The 20,878-nt window shown below is 42.1% G+C and overlaps 1 protein-coding gene across 1 annotated transcript in view; it reads left to right on the top strand.

The window, feature by feature from the left end:
• The first annotated feature begins 2,528 nt into the window (after window positions 1-2,528).
• rmp24 (ribonuclease MRP subunit p24) overlaps window positions 2,529-20,878 on the top strand; it is a 30,834-nt gene continuing 12,484 nt past the window's right edge. The window contains exons 1-3 of the mRNA XM_033636579.2: window positions 2,529-2,856; window positions 13,433-13,455; window positions 13,795-14,009. Coding sequence (XP_033492470.1) covers window positions 2,765-2,856; window positions 13,433-13,455; window positions 13,795-14,009 — 330 coding nt within the window. The 5' untranslated portion in view covers window positions 2,529-2,764. The remainder of the gene's footprint in view (window positions 2,857-13,432; window positions 13,456-13,794; window positions 14,010-20,878) is intronic.

Genomic DNA, 20,878 nt, shown 5'->3' on the forward strand with positions numbered 1-20,878 from the left:
AAGTCATCACAAAGATGTACAACACACACAGCTGACTGTAATCGAGCACACTTAAGCACACACATTCACACACACATGCAGCATTACAGTGCATTGTGCCCTTTTTCTCCTGAGCTTTCTCAGCACTATTGGAGTTGGTGTTGCGTTTCAGAAGTGATAGCTGGCTCGATGGCTGCTGGGATTGGCTTTTCCCCGCAGATGCTGACAGGACATTTTGGGACGTCTCTGCTCCTCTGTGAGGTCCACCATATAGGTGAAAGAGGAGTCCTGCTGGCACCAGTGAAACCACAGCACAATGGAGGCAAGTGTGGTGGCTCAGTGTGGTGGTGCATGAATACAATCAGAGCTGCAGGTTCCATCATGTGTGAGTCAGCGCAAGGCACGGCAATCTTAGGGTCCCACTGGTAAGTCTAAAAATGTGCATAACTCATTGTGGACTCAAAAGCAAAAGCATCCATTGGATTTCTAATGTGTGAGGAATATATTTCCTCACATCTCCAGGCCGCCTTCAAAGACTTCCTAACACAACAATACTGCCTGATAGTTAGATGATTGATCTCCACGGGCTTCAGGGTTCCTGTGCCCTGCAGGAAATTAGGTTCATTTCTAACTGCACAGACCAGTGGAGAACTATTCCTCAAGTCTTTGATCATGCATTTTCATCATCTCATCACAACAACATTCATTTGTGCCAATTTACTGCGAGACCTCAGACTCAGTAAATAATAGTGAGCCTACCTTTCCATCACTGTCCTCCCGGCTCTTTTTCATTTCAGCAGCACGCGGCAGCAGGGAAGACGGGATGAGGATGTGGTCGCACTTTGAGCATCAGCCTCTCTGTCTGCCTGTCTGTCTGACTCTCTCTTTCTCTCTCTCTCGGAATCGCGAGTCAATTTAGTCCTGGTAGTGAGGGAAAATCCGTTTATCCGCGGACTACACTTACGAGGAGCTGCACCGCTTGGCTATTTCAATCTTGTGAGGAAGCGCCTGCCTGACAGCGCCTGATAAAGTGAAGATTTACTCGCGGACAAAGTGAGGAGCAATCCCTCACACTTTAGCTTACTCTATCAGTTTCTGTGCGCTCTATACTGGCCCGGTGATTTAATATCTCTTCAGTGTCTGGTGGCAGCCACCCCTCCTCCCTCCCACAATAAACGGACACACGCACACGCACACACATGCATTACAAAGAAGGAAGTATAACCTATAAAAACAATATTTTAGAAGACTATAAATAAGGAAATGAGACCATAAATGATGGAATTGGACTGTAAATAAGCATGAAATCATAACTCACTATCAAAAGAGGAATATTAGACTATTTGTGGTGTGTATTAATGTCCTATATAGTGTGCCAAAGTTCCAAAAAGCAACATAATAAGATGGAAAATGATCACTTTACAATTGAAAGGATGGCTCTAGAGGCTATTTCTGTTTTAATTCAGGTTCACGTGGGGCTATGATAAATTATAATGGGCTATAATTGTCTGCCTTTGACTAAAAATGCAGCATTTGCCTTAAATAAATGCGACTAACCTGCCGTTAAGGAGGGTGGATATTCCCGGAAAAGATGTGCGTAAAACGCACCGGTCCGGCGATCAGTCCTTGGGCACCCTGAGACGAGCAGAGCAGGAGCTGTGTGTGTGTATTGTCACCAGTGCTGACTGAAGTCCTCTATTGTGTCGAGCAAAACCTCCTCGGAACTTATGTCTTGTCATCCCCGTGTCACCGGGCGTGTGTCTGACCGGGTTGCTTCATTTGATATCCGTACCCCAGAGGGTACCCGCGGTGCGCACTCAGTAGGCTCTCCCTCCCAGCTGCTTCAAAATATCCAATTTCACATTGTAGCTTTTTTTTCCCCTTCCTCCTCCCAGCAGAATTCCCTCTGATCCCCGATGCAATAATTTCTCTGGATCCTGCAGGGGTTTTTGAGACTCAAGCGATTCCTCGAGTCCTTGTCGGATGGCATAGGTTAATGTGTGCTCTGGACTCAAGAAACCTGGCTGGTTAGTGCGCAGGATACAGCCATAATGATGTCAATATAGACCACTGTCGTCTAACATTGGTAATTCTTACTGTCCAATAAGATCTAAGGAATGATGACATCAAAGGATATCTGTTCAATGGAGATAGGTTGCAGTAAATTAATAACTTATCTCGGAAATGCAGTCAGGAGTTGGTGAGAATTTAACTTTGACTGTAACATTACTGAAAGATAAATTACCACATGCACTGGCTCCAGACTGGGGCTGATGGTAACCTAATTCCTGACACCTGAGCCTTAAACAAGCCTTTTAAAAGTTAACCTTAAATCAGATTATGCAAAGTAAAGCGTTTTTTTATCTATTATTTTATTGTTAATTAAAAAAAAATCCTATTAAAGTTGAGATTATATTTTAAGGACTAACCAGTAAGTGGATGACAATGATCTGTCACAGTAATACCAGTAAGCTACCACACAATACAGTCGCACCGCAGTGTGCGTCTGATTTACTCAAACTCCCACAATGCACCGCGAGCTACGTCAGACTCTTGCGACGCAACGTGCATTTTCAGTTACTCAGCGACCTCTCAGCTTTTTCTAGATTTAATTTAACACCTTTACAACATTTATCAACCGCCACAGCTTTAATAATGTGTGTGTGAACGTCTTTCAACCTCCATTTCCACCCCGTTAGCCACTTTAACGTTTCCGGAAGAAGTTTAAACGCGGTGTTTCCGTGGAGCTCCAGTTCTTCACGAGCCGCAGCAGTGCCGTGTGGAAATGAAGACTCTTGAGGAAGGAACAGCCAGCTTTCTGTTGAACGCGTCCGTGCTGTATAAAGAAAAATGCCCGGAGCTATCACGGTTCTTACTGTAAGAAACTTTGTTTGAAACTTTGTTTAAAACCCTATATGAATGTGACTAACAGCTGAGTCCTCACTGTCTGTGTTGTATTGTTGTAATAGCAACATGGCGGCGCTAGGTGGAAGAGCTCGACTAGTGTTAGCCGTTGACTTCCTGCCAGCGTGATGATAGCTGTGTTTATGGACTGATGGTGGTGACATCACACTGAAATCTTTATTTTCTGACATTAGTTTGTGCCACAGTGGTGTCTAAATGCTTCAGGTAGTCCAAATGAAAAATACATTATTTAAATTCATTCTGTAGCTGATAGTATAAAGTGCCACTGAAAAATAATGGCTGCTTTACTTAGAACAGTGACACACAGTATAGCAAAGCACAGCTGTTACAGGCCTAGTCAGTAATTTTCAGACCATATACAACAATCAGCCAAAACATTAAAACCACTGACAGGTGAAGTGAACAACATTGATCATCCTGTTACAATGCAATGTTTTGTGGGGAAACCTTGGGTTCTGACATTCACATGGACGCCACCTGACATGCTCCACCCACTTAAACACCAGTGCAGACCAAGTACCCCCCATTATGGTAACGGCATTCCCCAGTAGCTGTGGCCCCCATACTACACCACAAAAACTGCTCAGGAATGGTCCAAGGAACGAGGAGGACAAAGAGCTCAAGGCGTCAACCTGGCCTCCAAATTCCCCAAATCCCAATCTGATCAAACATCTGTGGGACATGCTAATACTCCACCTTACAACCGACAGGACTCAAAAGATCTGGAACTAACGCCCTGGTGCCAAACACTATAGAACACCACCCAGAGGTCCTGTGTCCATGCCTTGACAGGTCAGAGCCAAATATGGTCTAAGGAGGACTCACCGTGGATTGGGGTACCTCTGGGGTACCAGCACATCCCTCAATCAGGTTGATCCCTTGAGCTCTTTGTCCTTTTCCTCGGGTCATCCCTGAGCAGTTTTTGTGGTGTGGCAGGGTGCATTGTCCTGCTGAAGGGGCACTGCCATCGATAAGTGCCTTTGCCATGAGGGGGTTTATTTTGTCTTCAAATGTGTTCGGGTGGGTGGAGCGTGTCAAGTAGCATCCACATGAATGCCAGGACCCAAGGTTTCCCAGCAGAACATTGCACTGTAAGATGATCAACTGTATTCACTTCACCCAGCAGTGGTTTTAATGTTTTGGCTCATCAGTGTATAGGGTGTGAATCACTAGAAGCCCCCCAATACGATATTAGGTTCGTTCGAGATGAGCCAGTCCTGCGCAGATTCGATCACCGGCGATCGGCGCACAATGCATGCCTGTTAGTTTTGTGTCCGACTTCATCCCGACTTGCTCTGACGTATTACAAAAGTGGACGGCGATAAAGCCGCGGAGACCAAGGCGGCCGCAGTTTTTAGAGCCAGGCGCTGCAGTTGCTCTCCACCGACTGCACCGCCTGGCTCTCACCTGATCTAACAGCTGATTGGTTCAGATGTCGACTCAACAATATGAAGTTTTAGATAAACTACTCATTTTTGTTGAATTCTAGAGATTAAGATTGTATTAGTCTGACCTGAAGGTTTATTCTGTGAACAGAAAACATGTTGTGTAACTGATGGTGAAAACAAATTGATAAATGGGTCTGATCACTTTTTTAATGAACTGACATCATTCCAGACAGGATGTAAGTGTGTCTGTGACTTCCTGTACGGACTGAAGGCTGCTGGAAACTGTCGGGAAACTGTCCGACTTCACTGCGGCTTTTTGTCACCGCCCCCCGCTGCGGTCGCCTGCTCTCGTCTACTTTCCAGGCGAGGCGCAGTTCATCTCGAACGAGCCTACTGTCACGATACAGTGTTAATCAAATTTTAAATGTTTTGCGATATACTGAGGGATAACGTATATTGCGATTTATTACTGTTTTTCAACTGCAAATATGTAAAGGAAAACTTTGGCAACATCTGTTTTTATCTAATAAGAAAAAGTTTTCAGTCTGTCAACTCACTTCAGTCATTTTTATAGCAGTGATATGTTTTTAGTGGACTGCAAAAGTAATCGATTTTACTTTTCTAGTATACTACCAGAAGCTTAATGTGTATTTGCAATATTAATAATTTACATTTAAAAAATCGATACTTGGCGTCTGTGTATTGATACAGTATTGTCATGCAAAATATTGCGATACTATTCTGTATCGATTTATTCCTGTACATCTAAAATATACTAGTGCCCAATCAATAAGGGGTCTTTGAAACTGATTCCAGTTTTAGATGGGAAAATTCACAGATTACGGATATGGTGGCCGATATACTGAATATTTGACCTAGAATGGAAGAGGACCTTTCCTATGTGGATTGTGCACTAACGTTTGCACCAATATGACCATGCAAAATGTACTTAGAAGGCTGCTTTCTTAAATATATAACTTTATTAAAGAATGTACAACATTATTATACACTGTCAACAGATTCTAAAAAAATGCTAGATCCCTGACTTATCTTTGCTTTGCAAGTATTTCCAGACAGCTACATCACCATCTTTAAAGTTTACTGTTGCTTTCCAGTTCCTCTGTAGGTGCTATACTTTTACAGCAATGTCTATACATTAAATTGACCGGTTTGACTTAGAGACGAAAAATCAGCTTTTCTTGTGGTCATAATGGCACTAAGGGCTTGTTTTACTGGTGTGTAAACAAATAAAAATAACTGTTATCAGAGCTTTATCTGTATTAGAAAGCATCCGTAACTGATTTCATTGATATCTGGTGCTGCTATATTGTGCCTTACAATACCTGTCCATCAATTTAAGAGTGATAAGCAGTAAACTTTGGTGGTATGACTCTGCTGTGATTGTTCTTGTAACATAAAACCTCTGTTCAAAGGGCTGAATATATACATTTGTTAGAGAATTGTCTGTGGTTGTTTGCAACGCTGCTCATCTTACCGCATATCTGTGCATTTTAAATTCGAATATGATTATTTGTCATGCTCATAGCTTCTCTCCTTTTGTAAATTTGCCAATATGAGGATGTGTCACATCCATCTTGTTGACAGCTCATCAGTTACTGATGTGCATTCACTGTTTGGTTTATCATTGTGTTTGTACCTCCAAAAAAAAAAAGACAACTTAGCCTATGAGTAAGATTTGGCTGGTGCCTTAAGTGATGACACACTATCAAGATATTGTTGTTTGTTTGAGCAGTGAATTGTTGTTCTTATTGTGAGGGATGACTGTTTGTGTAGCTTCAGTGGCTCTTCGTATTACACGTGCTAATTGTGTCCTGTGGTTGCTCATGTGCAGGTCGTAGGAATTTGTGCACTCGAATTGTTGTGTGATTTTAAGGGGAATTATGAATTATCACTTTGCACGACTCAAATATGAAATAATTCGTCCAGCGGCATGACTCATATTAGAAAATGTATAATAATTATGATAAAATCCTCCTTGTGGGCCACACAAGAGAGGAGGTAAGTTAGAAATATGTTTGTAATTAATCTTAATTATGATTTTGCAAGGGCATAGGCCTCCAAGGTTAAAGGTTCAGTTTGTAGGCTTTAGTGGCATCTAGTGGTGAGATGGCAGAACTGAAAAATCTCTTGTGTGCCAAGAGTGTAGGAGAACTACAGTGGCCGACGTGAAAACATGAACAGCCCTATCTAGAGCCAGTGTTTGACATGTTGGTCTTAGGCTACTGTAGAACAACATGGCAGACTCCATGTAAGAGGACCAGCACTGTATGTTGATATATATGGGTCATTCTAAGGTGACAAAAACACAACTTCCAATCGATGCCCCTAAATCCTACACACTGGACCTCTGAGTGATGGAGATACATGCACAAGAAAACATCAGTCAATACACATTTAGTACTAAGACACTACCTCAGTTGTCCTTGGACAAAACCCGAACTACGTTTTAGTGGAGATCAGAGTTATCAACGGGATTAAAGTTGGTCTTTGCATCTCTGGCTCTTGGAGATCTTGAGAGTCAAAGGTGGTTCGGGTCAGTGGTCTGGTTTAGTGGCCATGTAGGACAGAAGGTGTCTTCTTCTTGTCTTAGTTGTTGCTGTTTGCAGAATATTGTAAATATCCCTAAAGTCTTGTTAGTCAGCATTCCTGGGGGAATGAAGAAAGCTTGTCCTTGGAGTTTGAATGTTGTGTTGTCTGAATTGGAGACATGCAGATTCTTTCCCCTAAAATGGTGTCGCATTCGTGCAGCATGTGTGAGCTATTTCAACTGACGCATACAGCTTGACTTGACTGTCAATTCAGCCTTATGCATTTGCAAAGTGAAGTAGATTTCACAGGCGAGGTCACAACAGCACCTTGCTAACAAGCAGAACAATACCAGGAAAACACAGTGCCGCAAGCAAAGACAATCCCTCTAATCATTGGATAGGAGAGCCAGACAGTCAGTCGGTAAAGCTCGCCTCTTCTCTTGTATCTTCTGCAAGATTGTCAAAAGGACCCATACAGAGAACCTCTATGTCTTCTTCAACTGTCTTTATCTAATTAGCCTCCGGTCGTCAGGTTTATTTATCCGTATTACAATTAAGTACAACAGTAATTAATGCAAGTTTCTAAATTGCTTCATTATTTACAGCTCACTGACTCAGTTTAGTTGCCTCTGCCAACATAGGAATTATTAGTTGCTATTATTAATTATTAGTATTTCCTCTGATGGTGTATCCCACATAGTGGTGATTGTCTTATTGTGTGGAAACTGAAAGTAATTTCAGGAGAAATCCTCTTAAGCCTTAGTCTGGGTGTGTATGTGTGTGTGTTTATGCCTGAAAGAAAGAGAAATAGATTGTGTGTGTGAGCCCTGCACGCTCACAGGTGTTCATTCTGTGCGCTCAGATTTTCTCTGTCATAGATTATATGGGTATTAATGCATTTAAAGTGTGTGTGTAGACTTTTGTGGCTCGTGTTTGAATTGGGTTCCAGCCATGTCCCTGTATCCTCCGGCTTGTTTTCACTTTCACCTGAGCCAGGAAATCTGCGGGCACAACCATGAATGGAAACAAAAACAGAGGTTTTAATGGTGAAACCCCAAAGTCCGGGTCGTTTTACGGATGTGCGAGCCCGCTGCTATTTTGATGCATTGATCTGTTCCACAGATTCCCTGGCTATGATGAGCTGCGGTTGTAGGGAACATTTTGACCACATTTCACTATGACCGCCGGCTGTCAAGCAGAAAAGACACGAACCTGAATGTTTGGACCACTAGTTGAAAGATCTGGTTGGTTTCATGCCAAAGAGCCTGGCAAAGAAGACACAATTAGCAGCCACAGCCAAAACTCACTCTTAAGTATGATGAGCTAATTGACGAATAAATGTGATCTTCAGCCAGAGTGATAATATGCAATATATATCAGGAGAAGAATTACTGTTAAGATCGAGGTCTTGGAAACATTTGGTCATTTAACTGAAGGGAAATGAAAATGTTTTTGTCAGCATCCACTCAAATAGCTGGCATATGTGGTGGTCAGTGTGCATTGATGATGTATTCAGTCCTAATGAACCACAACTGTCTTGCAGTATTCTTCTGGGGGTTTCCAGTGTCTTCGCTTTCTCCAGTTATGGCTCTCGTCATGCGTCACTGGAGTGTTTTGTGTCGTGGGTGTACTCATACACATTACTACACATATTTGTTGGAGATCGTGTTACTCGCCTTCTGCCACCGTCTTCACCTTCTGTCAGGCTGATGATGACTGAATGTGCTTGTGTGAGTGTGTGTGTTTGCATCATGGTTACACTTAGGTTTAAGTGTTTTTGTGGTTTTTGGTTTCAGCAAAAATGTCACAGTGTTGACTTTTACTAAAGGCTCTCATTGAATTATGTCAGTCGACTATTAGTGGTCTGTGTGTGTGTATTTCTAGGAGCGTATTTAGTGAACATGACTACCTGTTTCATGTGTGTGTTTTTGTCCTTGGATGCAAACTGACGTCACTTTTATTGTGGCTCATGTTGCTGGACTAGTGAAGCTGTTTTCCAGTAAGTTCATAATCATGGTTGTGTGTGTGTGTGTGTGTGTGTGTGTGTGTGGTAACCGGAGCCTCACTGAGTGTTCTGATAACCAAAATATGCAGGATGTCTGCTGGACAAACAGTGTCACAGTGACTTGGCTTTGAAATAGCCTCAAGTGCTTTTGCTCTGCATCAGGTATTATGTTGTTTTTCTCCTCCCAGAGACCAGCATTTTGTCTTTGTTGATACTGATATATCTGTGATAATTGAATATCAGCCAATGGCTTTGGAGCTCTGATATATCAGTGAAGCTCAAGTTTGCTTCGGCACAGCGTTGCTGCGATGCTTACAATTAGGGCTGTATAGCAGCAAGAATCTGGCTATACGTTACATATAATGAATCTTGGGTTATGATTCCATATATTGTAGTTTTTTAAAATTAAATTAACCTTTTATGGATCTGCTGCTAGTATAACCAGGCTTGTTTTTAGCATGGGAGCTAACTAGCTAACGGGGACAGCATGCTGTTTTGCGTTATCACCACAAACACCACCAACTGGGAGGAAACCACGGCTACCTAACCTGCTTACCGGAGGCTGATCCATCGCAGCAGGACCAGTCTTTGGGCCTGTGCTGGTAAATCTCATTTCCAGTGTGTAACCATACAAGTCTGCTTTCCGCTGTGGGCTCCACTGAGTCTATCCCTGTGTGCAACTGTGCAGAAATACCAGGTTTAAACAGAATGGACATGCAAAGAAAAAAAAAAAGGCAGCGCAGCTTTCAAATGTTGATTTAGAATTGAATTTCAGCTTATTAATGAAGTTTCGAAGCTTCAAACCATTTGGTACAGCCCTCGTAAGCAAGGAAATATATTTTATTTAATATATTTTTCAATCTAATTTTAGGAAAACTTTATATAGTATATAGTATAAAGAACACAACACCATATGCATAAAAGAGTCACACGAGTAGAATAAATTTGTATTTATCTCAGTCTCATCAGTAACATCCAACATCGTAGCACTACTTTTTGTGCAATCTGGGCAAAGGAATTATCATATGTTTATATCAGTTGGAAAAAAGTAAAAGTGTGCGCAGTATTCTTTAGGTAAACAAAACAAGAAAATATGAAGTTGTAAACAATTAAAAACTAATACAGTGTTTTCGAAAATCAATACAGTATCACAGAACGTAATGCAGAGATACTAAAGTGGACAGATATTTTCTTGCACCCCTGCCATTGATTGTATAAAATAATCTTCGTAGCCACCATGATGTCACACACTGGTTTGTGGACTGAAGTTTGGCATGGTGGCTATTGTCATCTTTTTTTGGTGCCAAAAGTGACTGTATTTGGGCGAGAGGGTGAAGCTGTGAAGGAGCAAGGGGTAGATCTGACTCATAGACTGTGGTGACACAGACAGCCTGTCACTCAAGCAGCTAGACCTTAATTATATATAACTATCAGCCTGAATAAAATGTGAATGGGTGATTTATATAAAAATTCACCTTCCATAAAGTTATCATGAATGTTGAAATTAGCCAGATAGACCAAAACTGTTCTTTGTACCAGGCTGCAAGCGTGTTTATTTCTGCTGTAAAGTTGGGAATTTTAACACAGGGGTCAATGAGGATTTGCCTCACCTCTGGAGCCGGCCTCAAGTGGCCATTGGAGGAACTGCAGTTTTTGGGACTTCCACGTTAGCTTAATTTCTCAACCCTGGAGGTTGCCGCTTGATCCCTACTCACAATGACGATGTTTAGCAGGTATAATGTTTATAATGTGTACAATCTGAGTTTAATGCGTTAGAGAGTTAATATTAGCTAATTTGCATCAAACACAAAGTACAGTTGATGACGATGGGAATGTCATTTGTTTTGCAGCTATGTTGTTATAAATCAAAGCAAAAATTCAAATGAACTGACGTTTGCCCTAAATGATTTAAAATCATTTATTTATTCACTCATTCATTCACAGTCATTTAAATTTTTATCAAACTGGGTCACTACATTCTTCCACCCCACTGTCAGCACCTTTCAAGAGCTCTTAGCCGTCACCCCCCTTATATAACTACTTGCTTTCATCTCTCCTCGTACTGTATCTCTTGTTTTACGGCTCCTCTCAGCAGGAGCCAGCAGACGTCTCTGCCTGTACAAGTGAGCTCTAGACTGGGAGGCACCTGCTGGCCTCTTGCTCTGTCACATCCTGCTGATAAATGGGAACCCTGCTGGTCTTTGCTGTAGATAGAGGGATACAGTATCTAGAGTGTTCACTAATTGACGCTGACCACACCGCTACCTGAACCTGGCTGTTGTGTCTAAATATCTATGACTTACAAACATCAGTGAGGGTTTTTCAGACTATGCCAGCAGTTGCACTGTTTTCCCTGATGGTAGCAATAAAAATGTTCATAGTGCTTTTCATTTGATGCACTTTGCCTCAGCCAGCACTTCTGTCTCTAATTACATTGTAGCCAACACAACCCCCCCCCCCCCCCCCCCCCCCCATATCTTCTTAGGCCCCATATCTCCAGTGTTCATCACCACAACTAAGTGTGCACTTAAAAGGATGCATGACAAGTATGATAATAAGATTACTGCAGTGGAAGAGGTCTTTGCGGTGTGCCATTTCTGAGAGTTGGCTCATCAGGGGAGCAGCAGGAAGAGAGACTGTGGGAAAACAAAATTCCCAAAGAATCCAGCTACTCTACACTCGAGTCATCAGTGGTCTGTTCATAGCATAGACTGTGGATGTAGCCTCTGGGACTAAAAAGTGAAGCCAAAACAGAAGTGCCATATGCATCCATTCTTTCTAGTGGCCAACAGGAAGCAACTCTGAGAAAATGACCCTACTTTTCACTTTATTTAGTGCCTCAGTAAACATTTCCCTAATGGGTTGATGGTCTCAATCGCTAGTTTCAAGTCTTCATCATCAAGTTATGGTTCCATTTAGAGTAAAATAGATGATAAAGCAGGGTATACTTGGGTGTGCCTATCTCATGATTGACAAGTCGCTACCACAGTGGTGTCCTCGGGTTCTCAGTCAGATCCATCCCTCGCTCCTCTAGAGCTCCACCCTCGCATCCAAATATAGTCAATTCCGGCTCCAAAAAACTGGTGACGGCCAAAAAACATAATAAGAATAAGAATAACTCTATTCATCCCCAAGGGGAAATTCAATTATCTGTCAGCTCATCTATTATATGTCAATAATAATGTCTATGTAACTCAAGGCTATAAGACGGCAGTCCACAAACCAACTGGTGACATCACAGTGGGTTCAACCTTGATTTATAGCCTTGACAGAGAATTTGCTTTTTTACTTCTGCAAAGTAATAAAGAAGATTTTACGTAGTCAGGATGTTTATGTCAGCTTTGTCAAGGTCACCAATGATCACTGATTATCAATAGTGAAGCAGCCGCCTCAGAAACTGAATTCAAAGCCTACTAACTTTCTGAAGAGGACATTTACACGAGATAAGAATGATGAAAAAAGGCTTTCACAGCAACTAACAAAAGTGTTTTTCGGGTATTGTTCAAGACCTGTGAGTCATTGTCTGTCCTCCACAGAGTCACACTCCACCACGCCATCCGGATCAACTTCTCTTCATTTCCAGTACTTTCTGACAGGGCTTCTATATAATCTGACAGTTTAATCCAGTTGCTGATTATTAAATTGGGGGGGGGATCAAGGGACAGTGACTCAGGCTGTGGGATGAGTGATGGCAGATATGTTGCAAATCTCTCCCCACCCTGCGCTGCATCCAGCGTCATCCAGCAATATAAAGCACCAACACACATATGGGGCGGCTAAGAATGCAAGTGGAGAGCGTCAACAAACCGCTGCCACCAGACGCAGCAGCAGCCAGCGGGTCAACTCCAGATTAAAGTTGACCCCACGCCCCCTCCTCCTCTCCACAAACAGCCAGCCGCGTTCCTGCCTCTCCCCGCCACACGTGCAGCTGGACAGTAAATTTCCCTTCATAGATTTAAGCCCAGGGCTAATTTTAGCAGGACTTAGCCACAGCTTAGTTAAAATGTTTTCACAAATGTCATTGCAGGCGTTCCAAAGTTAGAGACAGCCTAGCAGTCGCAGAGGTAGCCATGTGGGGGGTGTGGGTTGCCCTATATTGTTTGGGAGAGACCTGTTTGATTTTCCGATTGCCTGTTTTCCAATGTGCTCAATGGAAAGACAAACTCTTTTTCCAAAGTGGTGTTTCCATCTTGTAATGAGTTTATTTGCATGGTTTTATTTTAACAGAATTATTAACTGCCAGTTTTTTTCACTAAATTAATTAAGTAGAAAACTCTGTGGAATATCCTTTCCCTGTCACTCCACATTGTTCCGGTGTGAAAGGAGCTGTTATAATGCAAATTGAGAAGGACATTTTGAAATAATTAATCTGCATGTTGAATCACTTATAAATGTTTTCTTCAGGATTTTAGAGAACCAAAAACTTTATCTGTTCAAGAGAGGCTGTCATTATTGGAGACTGACTTCATAATTAACTTGCACTAATGGTTTTTAGTATTATCTCAGTTAGTGATTAATTTTACTCTTATCTGGTATAAGTATCTCTTCAAAATTTCTGATCTTGGGTCCTGTGTGTTTTTCCCTAGGCAGCGGCATGTGAAAGAAAGAGGTAAGTTGAGAGACCTGCACATCCTTGACGAATCTTACGTTAATGACAATTTTTGCTCTATTTTCATATTTCCATGATTCCATCAGTGATGCCCTAAAGTGTAATAGCCACAAAGAGCTGAGCGCAGTAGTAAGTAGGACTTTGTCACCGGCTTGCCAAGGTTGTTAAACCTCAATAAACCCTCAGCCAAACACACTGAGTCAGCCAGCTGTCTGTAGCAGACTGCCTGGTGGGATCAAACACACACACACACACACACACTAGGTCCATGCCAGCCAAAACCACATCAATAGGTAGCTGTGCCATTTAGTGTTCAGACTTTCTCTCTCCTCTTCTCAGCACCATCGAAGCACTCCAGTCTGCTGCAGAGCGCCTCGATGTGTCAGTACTGTTATCAGTGGCTGCAGCCTGGCAATCATCGGTTGCGGATGCGGCCAAAGCAGCGTCCATCAGCACGGGTGCAGAGTGTCCTGCGCAGGAAGGCCAGGGGCAAACGACTCAGCCTAGCGCAGAGAAATCTGCTGCAACGCTTCCAAAAGTCCTCCTCCGTACTGGTGAGAAGACAAAACACTACAACCCCGCAGACCTGGTTATGTATTGTACTGCACTGCAGCATATTGTCCTTGCAGATAAAACACCAGGGGCATATGCTGAATTGTGTCCTCAGCTATAGTGGTGTTGAGCTAGGGGAAGGTATGGGCAGCGCGGTAGTTTTATAGCCTGGCAGATGCTGATATTAGTATTTAGGAATGAAACCTGCTGGAAAAGTTGTCACAGTTTCTAATCTAAATGTTAATTATGTCCCTTTTTTGTAATTCTGGTATTTCTGTGATAAGCCACTGTTGACTAATAATACTGCTCCTCTGATGTCTCGGTTGAGCTTACTGGTCATAAACACATTTTTGTCAGCCAACATCAGCCACACTGAAGAGCCCTTGAGCTAAACACTTGTTCTATAGCTGGGATTGACCTCTGACCTATGAAGGAGAAGAGGCATAAAAGAATTTCCCTGGGGTGATCAAAACTGTATCACGTCATTATTTATTATAACATAACAAGCCTTGCATTGTCTCTTAACATATTGCCTCCAGCCGTTGTTGCCATTTAGATTTATGAAGTCATTTGTATTCATTCCACAGAAAGTGCCTGGTTTCATTACGGCGCTCAACTCATCATTACGGTCGTTACAGTGGTCCCATTAAGCTTAACTGTAAGAGAACTAATGTTGCCAGACAGTGCTTTGTCAACACTCATCCTGTTCCCTCCCACAGCCCCTAAACTGTTACAGTGGTCCTTTTCAACTGTCCTCTTAATGGATGGCACCAGGCAGAGACAGAATGGAGGGCTTATTTTGGCAAGCACCCACCCCCTCCACTGTTAAGCCCATTTAGATGAGGAAACCGGTGGTGGAGCTTGTGGTAACAGGGTCATTCCCCCCCCCCCTACATCAGAGAGCTGTGATAGAAGAGAACCACTGAAGAGCCCCTCTGGTGATCCGACATCAGCCCTAATGAAGAGCAGCTCTAGTGGAAATGCTGCTGCCTCATTAAAATCTGGTTGGGTTCATTTAATATGCAGGTATTCACCACGCAAGGCACTCTGAACCCACTCTATCTCAGTATATATCAGTTGACTGTGAGGGCAAAGAGGAAGACAGATGGAGAGAGAGCAGCAATAATAAGAGCAGTGAGAGAAGTGGAGGAGAATAACACAGGAGAGTGGAACAGACAAGGTGAATAAAAGCACAGGGGTGAAAGGCAGATAGATTACAGAGGTGAACAGGAGAAGTCAAATGATGGACTGCGAGAGGAAAAAAGTTGTCGTCTAGTAACATAATTTTGTATGAACTAGTGGCTGTGTGCTCTTCCCTTTTCTACTTCTATGGACTGTGGTCAGACCCAGGGTCAGATAGAAAAGTCATCTGGAGGAAGTGATATGAGAGAGTCTGTCTGAGTCTGTGTGTCTGTGTGTCTGTACATCCCATTCTCATGAACGCAATGCCTCAGCAATGCCTGAAAGGGAATTTCCTCAAATTTGGCACAAACGTCCACCTAAATGATTTGAGGGAATCTGTCTGAGTCTGTCTGTCTGTGCGTCTGTACATCCCATTCTTATAAATGCAATGCCTCAAAAGGAATTCCTCAAATTTGGCACCAACGTCCACCTGAATGATTTGAAGGAATCTGCCTGAGTCTGTCTGTGTGTCTGTACATCCCATTCTTATAAACGCAATGCCTCAAAAGGAATTCCTCACATTTGGCACGAACGTCCACCTGAATGATTTGAAGGAATCTGTCTGAGTCTGTCTGTGTGTCTGTACATCCCATTCTTATGAACACGATACCTCAGTAATGCCTTAAAAGGAATTCCTCACATTTGGCACAAACGTCCACCTAAATGGTTTGAGGGAATCTGTCTGAGTCTGTCTGTTTGTGCATCTGTACGTCCCGTTCTTGTGAACACGATACCTCAGCAATGCCTTAAAGGGAATTTCCTCAAATGTGGCACAAATGTGAATTCATACCCTAATTGTGACAAAATTTCACACAAATGTCAAATAGAATATAATGATAATGTGATGGTCAAAGGTCAACTTTACTGTGACATCATAATGGTCTGTAAAAACAACTTTCTGGCTGTTATTTAACACCATACTTCAGGAACAGTAGAAGAAACATTTGGTCGGATACTGAGTGACACCAATCTTGGTTACCCCCCTTCAAACTGAACGGTGGTGACTGTATCAATCATCTGTGCTGCTGGGTTGAAGATGTGTGTGAAGCGTTCGCATTTTCAAATTTGTACCTTCTTTGCAGCAACATCCATATTTGAAGAATTGTCTACTGTCATGGCTACATTTGAGACTGGACAGACATGGATCTAAACTGCAACTTGACCAGTTGTTGGAGGCATACAACCCCACAAAGCAGCAATCCTAGTTTATAATGATATATAATTCTGTGTGGTGTCATGTCACATTGACTTTTAGAAGAAAACCCATTTAAATTGCTAGTTTACAACTAGCTAGTAGCTTCCAAATCCTTGGGAAGGACGTTAGACACAAACTTGCTGATGGACATCCTGGACTTTTTTAATTATAAACAAGGACCTGTGTAGCACATCACACATACCCTTAGTCAGACATAACTATGTTGTGTGTTGTGCCCTGAAGCCCTCTCTAACAGACACTGAGTTGTGACTGAGCACCTCTCCTCTTACTCATGTGTCAACAACAGTGTTTTGGTCGCGATGGAGAATGTTGATGCTTAGTCATCACGTGACTTCCTAGTAAACCTATACAACCCAAGCATGTCCTTCATGGTATTTTTAGCCTCTATTTTCATGGTCACTCGCCTGTCATAGACTGTCGGTTCAAGGGGCAACATGTCAAGCCGCATATGTGAGACCGCAGCATACACCTGTGCTTGGCAGAGGGGTAATAGTGAGACGATACCCTTATAATGCAGAGTGGTGAAGTGGTGAGATAAGAGGAGGAATGTGGAGTTGCTTTCCTGTCATTGCCTGCCTGGCTCTATGCTGATGAATAGACCACAGCAACCCTGACAGAGAGAGGGGGTCAGCACGAGAGCCTGGATAATGAGATTAGCATTCACTCGTCTCCTCTTCAAAGATAATAGCATGGGGTAGTTAAGATAACTGGATTATCAGATGTAATAGAAGTTGTTGTTTTTTTTACTTTCCCATTTTTTTGTTGATTTTGAAAAAAATAATGTCCACAGTCTTGAAAACATCCTGAGTGAGATAATGTGCCACAGTGACCATGAAATCTTAATTTGTTTTTGTCAGTGTTTCATAATTTTATTGTTTTAACTCAGCATGCCAGAGTTGAGTGTTATGGCTGTGTACACAATATTCTGCTCTTCTTACCGTTAGTCACGTAGTACCCTGCAGGAAGAGGTGGAGGATTTATTGGAGAGATAATCAAAACATGCTGTCGTATAAATTTATTGTCCCATTCATTCCTCCCTGTGTGCAGGCTTAGACAGACAGTTTATTCAAAACAAGGTGCGAGTATTTGCAGACGCAGACATCCATGTTTGCTCCTGTTCTTAGTCCTCTTCCAAGTGCCAAAAAATTCTGGGATCTTGCTCTGGATGAAAGGTGTTGTGGGATGCTTTGAAGAGCTAATTGTTTTTATGACTGCTTTTTTTAATCTCCTATTCGGATTAAGTAGCTTCTCCAGGCTAAATTGCATTCATAGTCTTTTCAGCTTCGTTAGCTAAATATTTAGTCTTCCAAACAATATGTATACAGTGTACTACTGTAATATGTGGCATTTTCTATACTAATCCTTTTTGACATACTGTACTGTATGTATGGATGAATGGATGTCAACTCAATGCAAAACAAATCTACCTACGGGTATGAATAAAGTAATCTAACCTAATACCGTATCTACAGTAAGTGTTAGTGTTAGTGTCATTTAGAGTGCTGCAAGAATGAGTGCTAAAACATGGAAATGACTAAGCATTTCCGCACTTCTGGTTCCCTCGTCTCAAAGTCATTGGATTTTTTGAATGGGTTTTGCCTGTTAACACAAGTTAATGCCCAGGTCACACTGCCTGTGTGAGTAGTGCATGTGGCTCATGGGACCTTTTTTTGTTTCTTTTTTGCCATCCATGCTAATGGGTTAGAGCAGCCTTAATGCCTGTGTGAGCAGTGCTGCTCAGGTGCAGCATGGTTGCTGCTCAGCTGCAGAACATCTGGAGAACAGGAGCAGGAGAATAGGAGTCTTGCCTATTTTTTTTAATGTGACGTGTGTGGTTTTCAGCAAAAATAGACCATGACAATCGTCTTTTGATAATCATATTGACATCATGCCACCTTTCAGCAAAGTTTTTAATGTCTTAATCTGTCACAGACATGAAAAATATAAATGTTAATTTTCACAGCTAAATAAATGAGTTGAGCACCGGCTTTTAATTGTGGAAAAACAGTCAACAGGCAGCATACTGTCTGTGTGAACAACGCTGATGTGCAAGCCACAGCAGTTCAGCTGGGTAGCCGTCACCCACTGCTCACACAGGCAGTGTGTCCCGGGCGTTAGAGATTTTCAAGTTTTAAATTTCATCAGTAAATACCTGATTGGTAAATTTAGAAGTTTTAGGTGTCTTAAAAAAGCAGTGCAAGTACAGTACAAACAGAATAACAAGTGGCTAAATGAGACTACAGAGTGCCATCACGCTGAGTACAGCTTTACAGCCTTATTGTGGTGGGGACATTATGTTCCTTTTTAACCATTAGCTTGATATCTCTGAAGAGTGTATGTGCTTAAAAAGAACCAAAAAAGTAGTGTTCATTTGTGAAAATCATCTTGCTAAAACATGAGTAAGTACCGATGTAGTTGACATCATCATGGGCATACAAAATGTCATCCCTGTACCACTCTATTATGCTTTGACTCATTTTCTGTCGTATATGTAAGTCATATATATAATGTCTCAGTCCTTATTAAACGTGGCAACATTTTCAAATAATGATCATATAATGATGATCAGTACATAAACATATGCAAAAGTAATGCCTGTGAGCAAAAATTTCTCAAAATTGCTCAGTTTTTCATTTGTTATTATATAGTTTGTTATGGAGTCCGTGATTTCCCTGTGACACTTACAAATGTTTGTGTAACTATGCTTGGATGTTGTTTTATGAGGCTCTGGCGGCTTTCAGTTGTCTCTTTGTCTTTAACGTTACGCGGCTTGGCTTTCTCTCGCAAGCTTCTTCCTACTTTTCTCTGTGCTGTCTCTTGTGTTGATATAGATCGGTCGTGTTGTTGCGGGAAGTGGCAACTTTAACTTTAAACTTTTACACAGCACGTCTTTCTGTTCAACATCGCCATACCTGAATCCAAAGTATCACCATGTAATAGACGTTGGGGTTTTTTCCGCCACCAACTCAGCCTGTTCATGGTTGTGCTCATGCTCTTCTTTAGTGTCTATGTTGGTCACTGCTGCATGCTGGGTGGTCACCTGACCATACGTGCTGCACACACCAGGATAGCTTGTGGGCGTGATGTCAACAAACTCCACACACTGTAGGAGAGGTAGTCACATTCACAGGCACACACATTAACATTTATTTGCATTAAATCGCAAATCGCAGCCTTTTATGCGGTTATGTAATCGCACAGCCTGACATCGCGATTGCGATTAGATAATTGTGCAGCACTACTTTGGAGACAAGCTGATGTCAAGCTGACATTTTTAAGATTATTTTTTGGGCTTTTTGCCTTTAATTCACACAGGACAGAGTGAAATGGGGTGAGAGAGAGAGAATGGGGGTTGACATACAGCAAAGGGTTGCAAGCCGGAGTCGATCCTGCGACCGCTGCAGCAATATACATGGGGCGCCTGCACTATCCACTACGCTACCAACGCCCTAAGCTGACGTCAGCTCATGACGGATTTCTTCACATGGTCATCTGCTCCTGGCATGTTACTGCAAATGTTGATATTACGTAGCCTACATTGCTGCATGTAACTAGATGCTACAAACATACAAACATGTAATCTTGGTTGCTGTTGATAATTTTTCACCAATGTTGAGATGTGAAGATTTTGGTGTAGAAGCTTTTATTGGTTTTCATGGTAGAAAGTGCCACTGTATTCCGTTATGGTCATTCCCTGCTTGCAGGTACACTGCTACATGTAGCTACATGCTAACATCAGGGAAACATGTCAGCTTGGTTCCTTATGTTGTTAATTTCTCCATGATTTTGGATCATATTATTGCTGGCACATGTCCAGTTGTGTCAAGAGGCTTTTATTTTTCACAATAGAATGTAAACATGTTCTAGCACAAACCTAAAATACAAGTATGAACCTGAAAATGAGCAGTGTATGTCCCCTTTAATAAAACATGTCCCTGTCTCAGCAAAAATATAAGCACACACATGACCCGTAGATGCATATTCACACTCATAAACATGGGAGGTGTGCATTATTTGTACTCCAGGGTGTAAATCCCCCTCATTTCACACCTTATTGCTATCCCTGTAGGATATATGTGTCGCCCTCTAGATGGATGCAGGCACATGATACTCTTTCCTCAGCTCTGTGAAGTTATGTCTTAGAGGTATTATAAATCAGGTATGTTTATGCATGCTGGGCAGGTTATCTAGCAACGGATATGGAAATAAGTTGGAATGTAGCCCCACAAGAGAAGCAGAGACCCTAAATGGAGTGAAGGATAGCGTGTTCTCCTCCTCTGTTCTTCTGTTCTTCCTCCTTGAGTCTAGACTTCCCAGCAGAGTTGTTTATTACAAGAAAAAGTTTTGAGTTTAGGCTTGTATACAATAATGTTTTGCAGGTAAATCTATGCCCAGAGCCTAAACTCAACAGTTACTTATCAGTAAAATAAAAAGTGATTCTTCCTGATAGTTCACCAAACAGGTGAATAGGCA

The sequence above is a fragment of the Epinephelus lanceolatus genome, chromosome 16, assembly GCF_041903045.1.
Source record: "Epinephelus lanceolatus isolate andai-2023 chromosome 16, ASM4190304v1, whole genome shotgun sequence".
NCBI classification, from domain to species: domain Eukaryota; kingdom Metazoa; phylum Chordata; class Actinopteri; order Perciformes; family Serranidae; genus Epinephelus; species Epinephelus lanceolatus.